Below are 16,144 nucleotides of genomic sequence, written 5' to 3'. Positions count from 1 at the left end.
GTGCGTTGTTTACTTCTATTTTTGTTCAGCATTGACATTTTCCGTTTCCAATTGAAAAATTCTGACGGTGGCGACACATCTACAGGATATACACCCGAGTGGTACCACTGCCTTAAAAAACATAATTCCAATAATCTAATAGCCCCATTTCGAAGCTCGAATTTCCATCGTTGCTCTTATAATGCAAATATGAAACCGAACGTTGCTCGCACGTCAATATCACAATCACGGCTCCTTCAACTCCCAGCCGAACTCCGTCTCAAGATCTACGAGTATGCACTAGTTGTACCAAACGAGTACCTAGTCAGCAAACCGATGATCGTGCTAGGTGATCATGGCAATACCTTCACAGCCCGTGGCCAATACCGAGCATTATCAATGAGCCCTCACTGGGTGGGTGAAGATGGCACCGCACGCAAGTTACTAGCAGTGAACCGCCAACTCCACGATGAAGCCGAAGACTATCTCTACTCAACACACACCCTCTTCCTCCGTAACTCCTTCAATCTCGACCGACTAGCGGACTTCCTTGACACCCTCAGCGCAACCGCCCGCACCCGCATCCGCAGCGTCGGCTTCGAGGTATTCTTCTTTGTGCACACGCAGACTGGCGTGCCGAAGCGCACGCTGAAGCAATACGAGGCCGCGGCACGACTTTTATCTGAGAAACTTCCACACTGGAATAGTGTGTTGCTTTATCTCGATCCACGCTACTATTATCCGTCTGCGAACGTGGGTGGTAGGGATCTTACGGCCCGAGGGGTGTTCGATCTCGCTACTCGGTTCGGTGCCTTGTGCAAAGATGTGAGCTTCTATCCGCTGCCGAATGGTGATCACCATCTGCTTGATGAGGCTCGACAGTTTGTTTGGCGGAGTTGTCTGCCGCTGAGACCGCTCGATGATCGATCGATCAAGGGATGTTCTGCTTGGTCCTTGGATTTCCAGACGAAACTGGTTACGCCAAGCCGGCTTCGGCCCGCCTCATCTGTTTGTTGAGGTTTTATCGTTTGCCAACTTTTCCATGTTCCTTTTTTTTTTGGTCATATGTATCTTTCAGCGTTGCGGACAGCTATTCTGATTTGACTTGGGGTTTGTTCTGACAGGCTAGCTTCTGTGTCATAACGTCCGAGCGCCGACTATACCAGTCAACTGCAGGTGCACATCTTTGGCGTAAATGGCGGAACTAGGGTGTTCCCGGTGTTCTCTCTCTCTCCATTCTTATTTATTCCACTAATTCAGCATAGAGTGAAGTTCTAGACATCTCCAGATATATTGCGTTTTGTTTCTATACAGTATTAGGTAGTATTCTAATAGATATTCTCAAAAGAAGATCAGAGATTACAACGTACATCATCTTATTAATGGGATTTCCTGGTAGAACCCTTTTGACGTCATACGCTGTGATCAGACACGCTCACAGAATTTCTTTTGGTATTTTCCCTATGTAACCCTCCTTTCCCCGGACTTCGTATATTTCAGACCATATAACAACTTCGTTCTTTACACTTTCTCTCGTTTTTCGTACCTGAACGGTACCCAAATACTATAACTGCCTAACCTGCACCTATCCATCCCGAGGCTTGACATGCGCCATATTGGGAAGCTCGCATGAAATCCTGGCACTCAATAGAAGTGCCTTGAGCTCATTGACCGCCTCTAAGAACTCCACTGGTCTACTGGTCTCGACGTGGAAAGCCAAAGCTTTGCAGGTTGGGCACTATCGTGACTATCGTATTGCTATCACCGGCGTCCCCTAATATATCCTTATCTGCCGATTTGTGCTCATTATCGTGAGAAAACAACACAAATTTCAGACATGAAGCCTACCAACGTACTAGACGGTCACGGAAGTCTCTACAAAGAGGTACGCTTCTCTCCAACTGAAGCACCTATCCGTCGCACAAAATCTGTTTCAGCCACATTTCCTCCTGCCATTTCAGGCTACGGCCGAACCGCGATCCAAGACTCCGCCTTAGTGAACTCGTTCGCCATGGATACCTCCTATATCGATCAATCGCGAGCCCTTCTACAAAGCCAGCGAGTAAACTTCGAGACGGAGAGGGCATTGTTTGCGCAGGAGCGACAATTGTGGGAGAAAGAGCGGGCGCTATTGCGATCGAAAATCACCGAGCTGGAGGTACTTGTGAAGAGTCGGGGGAATAAAACAAATCAATTAGGACCAGAAGCAGCCAAACTTGTGCTTGCCGGCGGAGTATCGCAGTATAATACAAATGGCTTCGCAGCTGCTCAGGTGTGGGAGGGGACGAGTCCAGGAACTCGGCCGACAAGGGTGTTCTTGGATCATGAATCTCCAGATCAAAGCTATCTATCGCCAATTTCTGAAAGTGGACTGAATTTGCCATCCCTTGATCAAGCCCTTTCACCCCAGTCGCAACCAGTAGCCGCTTCTGGAGGGCCTGTGAGTCTGCCGGTGCCGATCGAAAAGCTTGACAGCACTCTAGATGGTATCACGCTCAAGTCCACGGCGTTGCCACCTGCTGTGGTAGCTCGAGTGATCACCCCGCCCTCACCATCGCCCCTGACCTCCCCTGGGACTGCCCCTTCAACCGCTGTAAGGCCTAGCATGGAACACCGAAACAGTTTCAAATTGAAACTGTCGGAGCTCGGTCCACCAAACGAGAACTTGCTTCGCCATGCAGGTCACACCCCGATGGCGATCATCGAAGGTGATGATAGTCGACGGTCCACCCAGGATGGGTCTCCCAGCGAGATTCCCTCCCAGATCGAGGAGGGCCCTCTGTCTCCAGTGCCGACGAACGTTCATCAGCCCTCTGAAAATAAGGCCTCCTACTTTCCGGATGTGCCTGAAGACCCCGCTCTCAAGGGGCCCCTCGGTCTGATTAATGATGAGGAGCACGACTCCAATTTTTTGAACGAATTGGATCAGAAACTCCTTGATCAAGCAAAAAATATTCTGGGCAACTCGGTCGAATCGGCGGATCCCAATGAGAGTGATTCTGAGTCTGAGTTCCCTCGCCAAGACGAGAAGGAACCTGAAATGAAATTCAAGAAATCCACCAACTTTGGCACTGCATTTGGAGAATCGGACCCGGGTCGAGTCTGAGGAAACATATATTCCCCATCATCTATATCTATGCTTGTATCTTTGTGATTTATGTGCGATAAATCCTATTATGTCTATTGTGGATTTTTTAATGTTTTCCCTTGCGGAGCATATGCTTTGGATGTCGTAGCCTTTTTTGTCTTCTCTCTCCCTTTTGGCGAAATACCTTACGAGATTATGATCTATGCTGATATGTGCAATAAAACCTCATTTGTTTCATTTGTTTCGGGTTCCGTTGGCGCCAGTCTTCGCTTCTCGGGGTTTCTACTTGACTTGACAGGCAATAGCCCTAGTAACAGCCCAAGCGAGTTCCACTTAGACTCTCCTGTGTTGGAGTTCCTTGCGTGGGATGTACATGCATTCTATTTCAATCCAATATCCTGACTGGTTCCTTCGAAAGGCTTTTGTAAAGAGGGATATTAGTGTCTCTGGGTCTTATTGGCTAAGATCCCTTGCATTTCTACAACCTTTCTTCCACATTCAGCCACACGTGTGTTCCTATGCTCCAAAGTACTTCATGTGCGTTCAATACAAGGAAAGAGTCCGCAAATCCTGTCCAAGCTGAGCTACGACGGCTCGGAGGTTTGGGGCCAGGCTCGTGCATACGCTTCACGCTGGTGGCTCAGGGTACATCTGGTCTCTCAGTAGAGCTGCAGCTCACACTATCAAACCATGTTGCTTGGGTACCCTAATTTCCACTAATTACTTTGTTCCAGACCCCCAAAGACCTGACATCCCTAAGAGGTTCTTTCGCAACACCTGCTGTTGACTTTGTGCCTTGCAGATCACTGCCCTTGTGGCTTTTTTTTAGATGAGTGCAACCAGGGACCAGTTTGTGCCTTGCATAAATATCCTCATATGTTCCTATCTGGTCCTGGACAGTGCCCTTGGCTCTCCACAATACTCCCCGAGTGTATACTTCGTAGGGGTGCCAAAAGGTACATAAGGATCGCTGTTCACATCTCCTCTGCTTTTCATTCATCACAGTCTCCGGTCGTTCGCTCTTCTGTCTTTATTCCAACGCTCTTTCAGTGATACATTTACTTAATATTCTCTATCTTCGGTTTCATTTAATCAGCAACATCTTCTGTCTTCCTCTTTTCCAAACAAACAACACGTCAGTAACTACCGCAACAATGGTCTCCACTACTATCAACTTCTCCGGCCTCATGTGCCTTGTCCTTGCTCTCGGTCCCGCTAGCGTCCTCTCTGCTCCCCAGCTGCCTGCTCTCCCATTCCCCGAGATCATGAACCCCAGCCCCGAAACCAACAGCGAGGAGCCGGGCAACAGCGAGACCTCCGCTGGCAGCGGCATCAATGGCCATATCCCTGGCGGTCCCTGGGGAAATCTAGGCGCCGGGTTCCACGATATCCACCGCGGACCCTGCGGCCCTGGCTCAGGTGATGACTTCATTGCCGGCGCTGGTATGTCCGGTAGTATCCCCGGCGGTCCCAGTGGCAGCCTCGGCAATGGCGTGCACCACCACGAAGACGACTACCCGTGCCCTGAGCCCCCTGCGTCAGTTGACGTGCCTGTCACTACCCCCAGCCTTCCTGTCCCAGTTGTCGTGCCTTTCACTACTCCCAGTCCTCCTGCTATTGTTGCTGTGCCTACTACCACCGCCAACGCTGCCACGGAGAGTGTTACTCCTAACTGGACTGCCATCACTGCCATCCTTCCTCCCACCTTCACCACGCCAATCTCAGTCCCCCTCACCACCGCCCCAGCCGCATGGGCACCCGCTGTCTCCAGCATGTACTCCACTCCTCTGATCCACCAGGCCGCACCCACCGCATCGGCCTCTCCTTCTGCCATTGCATCCAAGCCTGTCTTCAACGCTGGCTCACCCCTGGTTCCCGGATCAGTCCTCGCACTTGCTCCTCTCGTCGTGCTGGCTTTCTTCCAGTAAAAGCCCCGTTCCACATTCTACATTTACTGAATACGATGAAAAATGGCGAAAACGAACCGGATAGATCATCCACCTCTTATTGGCGTGGGTGATCTATCTAATGATGAATTGGACCAGTGTATCTCTTGCTTTCCACACCTATATTATTCCCTGTCTACCTTTTTCACAATGTTGTCTCTACCGGCCGGTGTACTCACCCCCAGACTACCTGTATCTTCTGTGCTCGCTCACGAGGGCCGATTGTTATCGCTTACTTTGTCTGGCTCTAGCTACTGTTGCAGATGGTTATTCATTTTGGCAGTCCGCGCGTGCTTTTGTGTATTCGGCGTACTCATGTTTTGCTGTTTATCGTCCTTGTGATTTTAATGTTATTGCTCTTAGTCCCGAATATATTGCTCTGGGATATTACAGATTCTCCAATGCTCGTAGATCATGTAGTGTCCTCTCTCGTCATGTCTCTATTGATATCAATACACCTCGGATACCATCAAACGCATCTAGTGTTCTGTATGTACTCGTTAGCTTTGTTGACAACACTATCTACGTACGAATAACGGTATGCTAAGACTGAGTTTCTGACTAGGATGGAACCGAGATCATTATACGCATATCAGACCATTCTAAATTGTAACTGCATGTCTAATGAAGGCACATTATAGAAAATTATTGCACCTTCAAATGCAAAGGGTAAACTACGTACAGAGATATTATCAAGACCCCGGAACGGGATGGATGTCTTGGTGGACAACCCTAACTTAATATATATATGGGAAGTCGATGCTGCGAATTCGGTCACCCTACGAGAGGGCAGGCAAATCGACAACAGGGGAGCAAGATAAATACTCCGAGGGTATGTGTATCTTTAATTGAATGGCAGACTTGTTGTTTATCGCAGCATCGACCTCCAAATGTACCCCCACGCATCGGCTTACAGGGTTCAAATCAAAGCAAAATGCGCTTTTCCCCTGCCTTTTCCTACTGCCTTGTCTACCTATAAGACTAAAAAGGGACCGAAACCATCTTCAATAGATCTAAGAAGAGTATACGGGAAGTTTGTTGTAAAGACCGAAAAGACTACTCAAGAGCCCTGGAGACATCACCAGGCCGTAGAAGCGGCCTTTTTCTCTTTTCATCATAATTGAAAGTGATTCCTCGCCACATTTGTCTCTTGAACACCTTGTTTCCGTACAAACTTTTAATCATACTAAATTTCCCTCCTTTGTTGACTCTTGACTCCTTTCGTGCATACAAGGTCTTGGAATCGGGGCTGAGCATGGCTATCATAATATTACTAGAAGCATTTGAGGGTTGTACCCGCCGGATCTATGCCCACCGAAGGGTCTTCAGTGCTTCACACCAACATATACGTGATGCAACAGTATGAGTATGTATTCTGGGCCTCAATACCACCAAGACTGCCATTTCTTTGAATAGTCCTCGAACCCATGTTCCCCAAGTGACTTCTGAACTTCCCATCGCCACCAATGCACATCTGTCACCGAACTAGGCAGATCCAAACCACTGCTTATTCGGAACTTCGTTCGGATCCATCCCCTAGGAAAGTACCCGGCAGCCTCCCAGTCGATGATTCCAACAGACCCAGTTTCCGGAACGTCCTCCACAATGATATTACCCGGTCCAAGATCCGAATGGTAAAATACAAATTCGGAGCAGTCCATACCCATCAATTCACACGCTTGTTGGAGTATCTCAGGCTGATAGTTGTAATCGGCCCCGTACTTAACGAGATACTGCTCGGGTATATATTTGCCATCCACGCCTCCTAGCATATCACCTTTCCAGCCCTCAAGAGATTGACAAATCTTCACCACAGAATTCACGTAATGATGTTTCCAATGGTCGTCTAGAGTGGGCCAGGCATCGGAAAGCGTGCGGCCTGGGACCCTACTAAGGAAAAGGTAGGAACGATCGTTATATTCCGCTGTGTGTAAAATCCTAGGGATCTCAAAGGTGGGTTTTTGTTTCTGCACAAATTCTAGAGTTGTAGCTTCTCGCGTTGTATCTTTGACTCGCAATTTGACCTTGCAAAAAGCACTGTTCCCTAATGACCAGACAGCCGAGGAGTCCCCGGCGTCGTAGACAAGCACAATGGTTGGGTGGTCCGCAGGTAAGGGCACGAATGGAGGCGAAGGATTGGGCGCATCAGAGAGAGTATAACTCGAATACGCACCCTGATCGTACCACGTCGCGGTATCAGAATATCCGTTGCAACGATGGAGAATGAGGGCACCGATAAGCCATGTGTTTTCATCAACCTGCTTGATGGATTCCCTGACAGGGTCCATCGTTTGAAGCTATTTTGTTTCGAAGGAAGAAAACAAGCTGAGTCTGTTTCATGCAACGTGTGTAAGGAGGTGAGGGAACCTGTTCGGAACGAAGCAACCGAAGCCGCCCTGCGCAGCTTTGGGAATGATATATCACACACCAAATTTTTCTTCCTTACTCTCTTGGTATTAGCAACGTATTTTCGTATCTGGAGAACCATCTCTACACTTATACCTCGTCAATCGGGCGCAAGACTAGTACAAAGCAACCTTCAACACAGTGAACTCGGTGATCCCCCGTGGTCTTACTCCAACGCAAGGGGCTATGTTATGACCTCGCGATGCAACAAGTCTACTCTCGATTTTTTTAAAGATTATGGTAGATTTCCATGGAAAATCCCGAAAGCTAGCGAAGATAATACACAGCAAAAGCAACCCACGAAAAGGGGAAGGGAAATTATTCGCGCCCCCAGAAACATATTAACGCCAAATCCATGTCGTGTCATGCATATCACATTTCGAGATTTGAGAACAAGGGAGCAAGCTGCCAGATCCCAGCCGTTAGCCAATCTGATTTGGCTGAGTATAGCTGCCTGGAAATTGAGGATGGGATAGGATGACTCTAAATCCAATCCAAAGAAACTATACTCCCATTGTAAAGTCGTGCTCAATGCCCGGTGTCACACTGGCAATAAACTTAAGGAACACAACCAAGTACTGGTCTACCCGAATGGCGACCTGTTCTTCCTCATCATGTTGCAGCATTTCCCACTCGTCCCCGCCAGGCTGTGCATGGTGGGAGTCCCCAAGCGACAGATTCTGCGTTCCATCCACCAAGCCCTCCAACCCGCCGTCTGCTCGGAGAACACGATTCGCTTCCTCGCGAGACTGTGTCTGCTTGAGCTTGTCACGGCGAAGCTTGAGGGCGGCATCGGCACGGTCCAAAAGTGTCTTCATCACAGACGCATGGCGACATGGGTGTACACTGGCCATCTTGACACTGCCCTCAAACCATGGGAAGTCCTCTAGCGTCACGGTCTTATCTTTATAGTCACCGACGATATCCTCCATCATCAGATGTGGCGGGAGCGGTTCGGATGGGGATAAATAGCCGGAAAGGTAGAGCCGGGGTGTGCGGTAGAAGTTTGAGTAGGTGATGTAGAGAGTATATGTGCGGAGGGATCTAGAGCAGCAACAAGTTAGAAAAGAGAGAAAAGCGAAGTTGAAGATAAGAAAATAGAACTTACTGTGTGCCTGACTGATCATCTGTTTCTCGGATGATGGCTTCCTCATCATCGTCTTCATCCTCCATATCGGGGATATCATCGTCATCCTCCTGCTCGCCCAGATTGCCAGATTCATCAACGGTTCGCACGTCGCGGATCCGAGCTTCTTGCTTATCACGGTCCGCACCAGCGTCACGGCCCCCGCCAGTCCGCAACCACCCGTCCCCTCCATCATCAGCTGCTGTGTTTTCGCCGCCATCACCACCCGAGAGATAATCTCTCACGATCTCATCCTCGAGCCCTGCATCTCCGGCAAAGTTGTCATTCAGTCGTCGGTGACATGGTACACCGCGAGTGACCAAGAACTGTTTGCCATCTGGAAGGTAGGCTACACGCTTTGCCGGACTTGATGCGTCGGCCCATGACCATGTGGGAAACTTGTAAACTAGATAATCTCCGGCGAGAACAAACTCCTCTGGGGTGATTTGGCCGGTGTTGCGGAAGGTGGAAGTGCGCGAGACCGGGGCTAGGCGGTCCCGCCATGTCGACAGTGTAGAGTGTAAAATATTCATCGTGTTTCACAGGTGAGGGTGAAGAAAGAGATACAAACGAAGCGGTGGGGAGGAAGTAAATGATAAGCGGTGGAGCACATGATCCGCCCCGCGTCCATGGGTGAGCGTCATTCTGAACATTGCACGTGATAGTACCTTTGTATATCAGGACGTGACTTGTTTAGCCAGAATGATAGAAAGATATATATTCCATAAGGAGTCTTAACCAAGGCGAAAAAGACATGTACACTATATCAAAATATCACACTATCTAATGAAACAGTAGTTGTTCCTTCTCATCTTGATCTATGACCGAAGACCCGTATACCTCAAAGCCATAACCTTCTATATGGATGCCTAGAAGGGGTTCTGGAAGTAGAAATAGCGTGCAGTGCTATTCATTGAATGTTATTGTACAGATATATGCATATACGAAAGGTAGGCCTCCGTATGAAAACGCGACTCACCTCCGCTTCTAGTGACTTCACCTAACGAACTGCTCTAGCTCCATGTCCTTCCATTCCTTTCCAAGTATATGTTTACACTGAGTAGAAGAGAATAAATTGTGTGGATACATGAAGTGTTCTGTATTCCATATGAAAAATTAGGATTTTTGCCCCTGTAGAAGGATAGCAAACGCCATCGTCATATCTAAACAATTCCTACATTGAGACATTATCCCAGGGCTGGTGACACGCCAGAGGCTCGTGTCATTTTTTTAATGGAAATCCTACTCTAAAATCAACCTCGATACGAATCCAATTGTCGTGTTCGGATGATACCATCGTACTCGTCCAGCACGGGCGACTAAGTATGTATGCCATTTGGCACTTCGAAATTTCCCATTGATCTATGTGAATATTTTAGATCCACTCTCACTTTGTCAAAACCGATTTCGTAGTTGTTAGATATTGAAGTATAAGGACATCTCAATACCTAGATTATAAGGTCAATTGAATAATGATACGCGACGACGAATATTAAGCCGGAGTCGAAGCCTCTATAACGTGCGAGGACTGATACAAACTCTTTTGCTTTAGTCTCAAGCGTTGTAGTGGTCTATTTTTCGAAAAGGCCGACTGGAGATAAAGTTATGGGGTTTATATATAAGAAGAGCCTTGTATATATGAAGTATACTTCTTCCCGCTTTCTTCTATTATCTACATACAAGAATAGAACGGGGGAAACAATCTTAAGATATTTAAAAAGAATATTTAAGAAGCCTGATTAGAAGACCACTGAAAAGACCATACGAGCGGCTGTCTACTCTTGTTACTATATAGATTGACATTGGTGTACGAATCTATGCCCATAGATGTTTTAAGGTGGTCATTGAGGTAATAACCAATAAAATAGTTGTGTCGGGTGGCATACTTAGTCGCTCGTAAGCATGGAAACAGTTATGCCACTCAGTTATAATCAGCCATTTACCTAGCTATTTTGGTGAGTTGAATTTTGGGAATAGCGTTCACACATCTACTTTGATTGTTATGGCGACGATAGAAAATGTGGTATGTAACATACAGTTACAGTTTGACAGGCCGCAGAGTTTCCTGGCGATATACAAAACTGTGGAAACAGCTAATTTTCTGCCCCATGTTCGACCATATTCACCGAGACGAGGCCGTTCAGTGTTGGGCGTCGTTGGAATCCCTTCTGGGTGGAGCAGGATCTCGCAGGCCTTCTCGTAACGAGACTTTCTGTCGATAAGGAGGATTCCTGTCGTCCTGCAGTAGAGGATTCAGTAGATAGCTTGCTAGCTTCTACTAGAACATCCTTCCTAGTAAACCTTGGATCTTGAAATCTGATGTTCTTAGCAAAATCCCAAGCACGTTCATTCCCCCTCCTGCATCATTCGCCGTCGCTCAATTTCGGCATCTACTTCATCCACTACCATGGGAATAGGAATAGCTTTGTTCTTCCACCGACTGACCTCCGCCCGCATAAAGCCTTCTGCACTATTCATGCCTACAACCAAAAAGCCCAGCTCTTCACGGTCGACATCAAAGACTTCCCACCACTCGCCATCCACAAGCTTGACCTCCTCCTCGCGTGAAGCGAGGTAGATGGCAGCCACAGCCAGGGCATTTGGTTGGTGAGTGACATAAAGGAGCTGGGGTGAGAGTAGTGCCGCATTAAGGTGCTGGATGACCCGTTGAGCCACAGCGGGCTTTGCCACACCTAAAGTTTGAAGGTATGTCAAGGCGATGGTATGCGGTAGAGCGACATGTGTATCAAAGCCGAGAGTACGGAGGATAATTGTTTCGGTGCGGAGGAGGACTAGTCGGGCGGATTGGTAACCTCCCTCGGACAGGATATATGTTTCAGGGGATGGAGGGGTATCAGGAGCCCCGCCCTGCCGTACAAACCACAAGGGTGATGCATCTTGTGATAGGAGGAATGTATAGACGTTGAGGACGGAGCGTGGCGAGGTTGGTTGAAAGGAAAGCTTAGCTGTCAGGTACAAGGCAGCGGCGGATACATCCTGCTCCGATTAGTGGATTAGAAGAAAAAAAAAGATTCAGAGCTCCTGGAGTTGGTCTTACCTTGACCGAGTAGATCCGTAGGCTACCTCCGTCAGCGCCAAGCCAAAAACGCGTGAAGATTACGACCGCCTGGGCAATTATATCTTGCGATAGATGTAGGAGGATCCCGGCAGTTTGAGTCAGCTGGGCGCCAGCGCAACGAATGGAGGCTTCGAGATCAGATGGGACATTGTCGATTGACGATGAGGAGTTCGACAGTTGGTCGGGCGTTGCCAGGGCATTGGATAAATGCTTCAGGCTGGGAGCCATGACGCTGGGAGTTTGCAGAAAACGTGCAATGACGCAGATCCTCGTGCAGCTGAAACCATGCACAGCGGGAGCGGGAAAATAGGCGATGACGGTATCAAACTCGAAAGAAGTCTAGTGGGAGGCAAAGCTATAATTAATTTGAAAAGGAAGTTGGTGGATCGAGGTGGAGAGAGCTCCAGGCCGTTCAGCCACCGCTATTTCATAACCCCAGCCTCTTGTTTTCCTAGTTCTTTTTTTCGATGGGGGCCTTTTTCCGTTTCAAATTTCGAGAAAATAAGACCAAACATTGTGAAACACGAAAACCTCCATTAAAACCACCTATACCCTTTTTCGTTTGATCTTGAATATATCTCAGGGGTCTGTTTCGTCCTTGATTAGCCTACATACCTCCCCTACTGCAAATCCCCCCAAGGTTGCACACCAACGCCACATTGGGCTCGAATCGACGTGGCATTTCCATCCTGTCTGCTTCTCCTGTCGAAGTACCCGCTCAGAACATGCCTCTCGATCCCTCTCACGCACCTGTCACCCTACATTCCGATGGCACACCACCTCGCGAGATCGTTGCCTTGACTCCCCCAAGATCGGCGGTCCATCTAACTTCACGAAATCACTTGAACAACCCGCCTTCACATCGTCGGGCAAACACTGAATACATTGCAAGGCCACCACTCATCGAAGAGGGTACCAAAGATACGACATCAGGCTCAAAGAATACCACTTGGACGGAAACCTTTCCCAAGAAGAAGCTTGAAGCAAGAGCTAGGGTCTTGTCAGATTGGTTTCAGGGGAAATCAGATCCAGTCGAGTTGGGACTGAAAATGGGCGCCACCAATGCTTCAGATGTGACCGGATTTGATTCTCGACCAGCTCCGGTATCCATATCACATACTAGACAACACTCGAGCCCAACGAATCGGTTTTCATTCTTCGGCCTCCGGCGACAACCGAGCAAACCAAACTTCCCGGAACCAGCAGATGATGAGTTCTTGAACCTGGACATCACTGCCGCTCTCTCACTACCCGAAGCCGATAATTCCAACGGCGAGGCACTTGATGCCCTACGAGATCACGCCGACAAAGTGCTACGGCGCATGCAGGAGGCCTATAAGCAGCGCACCTTCGCCATGCACCAGGCAATGGTGGACAAGAATGAAAAGCAAGAGGAGCTTGAAGAGACTCGCGCTAGAGTTGATCACCTTAAAATGCAACTAGACGGCGTGGCCGCCAAGGTGCTTGATCAAGAGAAAGCCATGCAGGCCATGGCCGAAGAACTGGAGCAAGAAAGACAAATGCGAAAAAACGAGGAAGCCCGCAATCGGTGTGGCACAATCCGTACTGTGCATCCTGATGACGACGTACCTTCCATGGCGCTTCAAACCCCTCGGCGGGGAGGGAAGCGTGCTAGCCACAGCACCTTTACCAGCGACTCGGGCTTTGAGTCTGGTGATGAGAGCGTTGCCGATAGCGTCTTCTCCCAGCGTGAGGGTCTCGAGTCTCCCACTTCGACGCTGACAGCACCGTCCCCCAACATGTCGCAGATTGCTTTGTCTACGCCGACGGGTCCGACGCCAACACCTACAATCCAGAAAAACCTAGTCGCGGTCACAAGTGCACCTCCGCCTGCACGCTCATCGGCATATGATCGGGTGTTGAAGGGTCTTGCGTCAACGCGTTTAGGTAGCTCTTTTGCTGGTGGTAACGGAAATGCGTCCAATTGCAACATCTGCTATGGTGTGCCCGCTTCCGAGGCCTGGAGTGTGATGGGTATCTTGCAAGATGAGAATCGTGGTTTGAAGACACGATTAGGAGAGCTTGAGATCGTCATTGATGATTGTCTAGGTCTCGTTGGACCTTGAAGCTAGATTTTCTTTTGGTAATAGTATTCTCTCTATAGTATGTTGGCATATATCTATATAACTAAAGCAGTCGATATATTTACTTGGAGACGTCAACATCATTCCAGCTAGTTACCCCATATGTTGTAGAATCCCCGTCTATTCGGAGCCGTACCGATCGCGTAGTTAGTACCGTGGCCTTCTGGAATGTGGGGATAGCTTGGAGCCCGGTTTTTGGGGCACAACACATCGTAATTGAAAGATTGCATGGAGAAGAAAAGTCTGGAGAATTGGAGTAAAGCTCATATGAGTGAAGTTATCTTCCAATATCCTGTTTCCTTTTTGGTTGAGTCACCAAGTTGGTTGTTGCGGCGAAGACCAAGTGGCCTTAATTAGCGCGGAAGCGAAAAGTGGCCAGCGAACTTCTGTCTTCTTCTTCCCTCCTCCTCCCCCATCTTCTCAACAACTACACCTTTTCTCCTTTTTGTTTTATTTCTCTTAATATTTCACTTCCATTCCTTTAGCTGGTTTTCGACTCCAGCTTTCTTCACTTCTCTAACGGATTGGGAGGAAGATAGCCACCATGAGCGGCCGTGAGTCCCCCGAACCGTCGTCTCGCACGTCGCGACAATCCGTCTCGAATCGCCCTCAATTGATTGTAAGATGCTGATGGGGAAACTCTAGTACGCTTCCTTGACTTGATCAAGCCCTTTACGCCCCTCCTCCCGGAGGTGGCAGCTCCTGAGACCAAGGTGCCCTTCAACCAGAAGTTGATGTGGACTGGTGTATGTCGCCCCGAATCCGCACTCTTCGCGCGAAGTCGGCTTGAATTCTAATGGAATGTTGTTGCAGTTGACTTTGATGATCTTCTTGGTCATGAGTCAGATGCCTCTTTACGGCATTGTCTCCTCCGATACTTCGGACCCCCTGTACTGGCTTCGTATGATGCTGGCCAGTAACCGGGGTACTCTGATGGAGCTGGGTATCACCCCTATTATCTCCTCCGGCATGGTCTTCCAGGTATGCGATTCTGGAGCGCTCTTATGATTATTCACGGCAGTTGTACTCACCCATCTTGTCCTCCAGCTCCTTGCCGGTACCCACCTCATTGATGTCAACCTCGACCTGAAGACCGACCGCGAGCTTTACCAGACTGCCCAGAAGCTCTTCGCCATCATTCTTTCCTTTGGACAGGCCTGTGTCTACGTCCTGACTGGTCTCTACGGCCAGCCCAGCGACCTCGGTGCTGGTATCTGTGTTCTCCTCATTGTTCAGCTGGTTGTTGCTGGTCTTGTTGTTATCCTGCTTGACGAGCTTCTCCAGAAGGGCTACGGTCTGGGCAGCGGTATCTCTCTCTTCATTGCCACCAACATTTGCGAGTCGATTGTCTGGAAGGCTTTCTCCCCCACGACCATCAACACTGGCCGTGGCCCCGAGTTCGAGGGTGCCATTATCGCCCTGTTCCACCTTCTCCTGACCTGGCCCGATAAGCAGCGCGCTCTGTATGAGGCATTCTACCGCCAGAACCTGCCCAACGTCATGAATCTCTTGGCTACTCTCCTTGTCTTCGCCGCTGTCATCTACCTGCAGGGCTTCCGTGTTGAGATCCCCGTCAAGTCTTCCCGCCAGCGTGGCATGCGCGGCTCGTACCCCGTTCGCCTCTTCTACACCTCCAACATGCCTATCATGCTCCAGTCTGCTCTGTGCTCCAACATCTTCCTTATCAGCCAGATGCTGTACTCGCGCTTCTCGGAGAACATCCTGGTCCAGCTTCTCGGAGTTTGGGAGCCCCGTGAGGGATCTGCCCAGCTTTACGCCGCCTCGGGTATTGCTTACTATATGTCGCCTCCTCTCAACTTCAAGGAGGCTCTTCTCGACCCCATCCACACTGCTGTCTACATTACCTTCATGCTCGTTGCTTGCGCTCTCTTCTCCAAGACCTGGATTGAGGTTTCCGGCTCCGCTCCCCGTGACGTTGCCAAGCAGCTCAAGGATCAGGGTCTCGTCATGTCTGGTCACCGTGAGCAGAGCATGTACAAGGAGCTCAAGCGCGTCATCCCTACTGCCGCTGCTTTCGGTGGTGCCTGCATTGGTGGCCTGTCCGTTGCCTCCGATCTTATGGGTGCTCTCGGCAGTGGTACTGGTATTCTTCTTGCTGTCACGTAAGTAGTTCCGTGCATTCATTGTGTTCTTTTCAACTAACATTTCAACAGCATCATCTACGGTTACTTCGAAATCGCCGCCCGTGAGGGTGACATTGGCGCTGGCCTCAAGGGCCTCGTCCCCGGCAGCTAAATGAGACTGCCCTTCACGAGTAGCATGACATAGGACCACACCAGTCCTTTGCAACCTCTCTGTTTACTTTTCTGTCTTTTTTTTACTGTCCGCTCTTAGTTATACTTTTTGGGTGAATGGATCAACGCTATCTGTTGGGTTGAATTGGAACCACGCCGC

General features: G+C 49.1%; 8 protein-coding genes across 8 annotated transcripts; 5 read left to right on the top strand and 3 right to left on the bottom strand.

The window, feature by feature from the left end:
- Window positions 1-189: 189 nt before the first annotated feature.
- N7500_006975 (uncharacterized protein) lies at window positions 190-996 on the top strand (the record flags this gene model as incomplete). The annotated part of the gene is made up of 1 exon (XM_056678119.1): window positions 190-996. One exon carries the CDS (start codon window positions 190-192, stop codon window positions 994-996), a length of 807 nt encoding a protein of 268 aa, XP_056533119.1.
- An 820-nt stretch (window positions 997-1,816) lies between these two features.
- On the top strand, window positions 1,817-3,085 carry N7500_006974 (uncharacterized protein; the record flags this gene model as incomplete). Its single annotated transcript, XM_056678118.1, has 1 exon — window positions 1,817-3,085. The coding sequence occupies one exon, from the start codon at window positions 1,817-1,819 to the stop codon at window positions 3,083-3,085; it is 1,269 nt and encodes a 422-aa protein (XP_056533118.1).
- A 1,136-nt stretch (window positions 3,086-4,221) lies between these two features.
- Window positions 4,222-4,995, top strand: N7500_006973 (putative cell wall protein; the record flags this gene model as incomplete). The annotated part of the gene is made up of 1 exon (XM_056678117.1): window positions 4,222-4,995. One exon carries the CDS (start codon window positions 4,222-4,224, stop codon window positions 4,993-4,995), a length of 774 nt encoding a protein of 257 aa, XP_056533117.1.
- A 1,400-nt stretch (window positions 4,996-6,395) lies between these two features.
- On the bottom strand, window positions 6,396-7,301 carry N7500_006972 (aminoglycoside phosphotransferase family protein; the record flags this gene model as incomplete). Its single annotated transcript, XM_056678116.1, has 1 exon — window positions 6,396-7,301. The coding sequence occupies one exon, from the start codon at window positions 7,299-7,301 to the stop codon at window positions 6,396-6,398; it is 906 nt and encodes a 301-aa protein (XP_056533116.1).
- A 621-nt stretch (window positions 7,302-7,922) lies between these two features.
- On the bottom strand, window positions 7,923-9,078 carry N7500_006971 (ATG3/ATG10 family protein; the record flags this gene model as incomplete). Its single annotated transcript, XM_056678115.1, has 2 exons — window positions 7,923-8,463; window positions 8,528-9,078. The coding sequence occupies 2 exons, from the start codon at window positions 9,076-9,078 to the stop codon at window positions 7,923-7,925; spliced, it is 1,092 nt and encodes a 363-aa protein (XP_056533115.1).
- A 1,813-nt stretch (window positions 9,079-10,891) lies between these two features.
- Window positions 10,892-11,852, bottom strand: N7500_006970 (putative cyclin; the record flags this gene model as incomplete). The annotated part of the gene is made up of 2 exons (XM_056678114.1): window positions 10,892-11,542; window positions 11,604-11,852. 2 exons carry the CDS (start codon window positions 11,850-11,852, stop codon window positions 10,892-10,894), a joined length of 900 nt encoding a protein of 299 aa, XP_056533114.1.
- Window positions 11,853-12,349: 497 nt separating this feature from the next.
- N7500_006969 (uncharacterized protein) lies at window positions 12,350-13,711 on the top strand (the record flags this gene model as incomplete). Its single annotated transcript, XM_056678113.1, has 1 exon — window positions 12,350-13,711. One exon carries the CDS (start codon window positions 12,350-12,352, stop codon window positions 13,709-13,711), a length of 1,362 nt encoding a protein of 453 aa, XP_056533113.1.
- A 562-nt stretch (window positions 13,712-14,273) lies between these two features.
- On the top strand, window positions 14,274-15,985 carry N7500_006968 (translocon subunit SEC61; the record flags this gene model as incomplete). Its single annotated transcript, XM_056678112.1, has 5 exons — window positions 14,274-14,283; window positions 14,375-14,475; window positions 14,543-14,710; window positions 14,777-15,852; window positions 15,904-15,985. The coding sequence occupies 5 exons, from the start codon at window positions 14,274-14,276 to the stop codon at window positions 15,983-15,985; spliced, it is 1,437 nt and encodes a 478-aa protein (XP_056533112.1).
- Between the last annotated feature and the right edge of the window lie 159 nt (window positions 15,986-16,144).

Source organism: Penicillium coprophilum (assembly GCF_028826855.1).
Source record: "Penicillium coprophilum strain IBT 35676 chromosome Unknown utg000004l_segment0_segment0, whole genome shotgun sequence".
NCBI classification, from domain to species: Eukaryota; Fungi; Ascomycota; class Eurotiomycetes; order Eurotiales; family Aspergillaceae; genus Penicillium; species Penicillium coprophilum.
The sequence above is the reverse complement of the archived record's forward strand: the minus strand, read 5'-3'. Positions and strand labels throughout refer to the sequence as shown.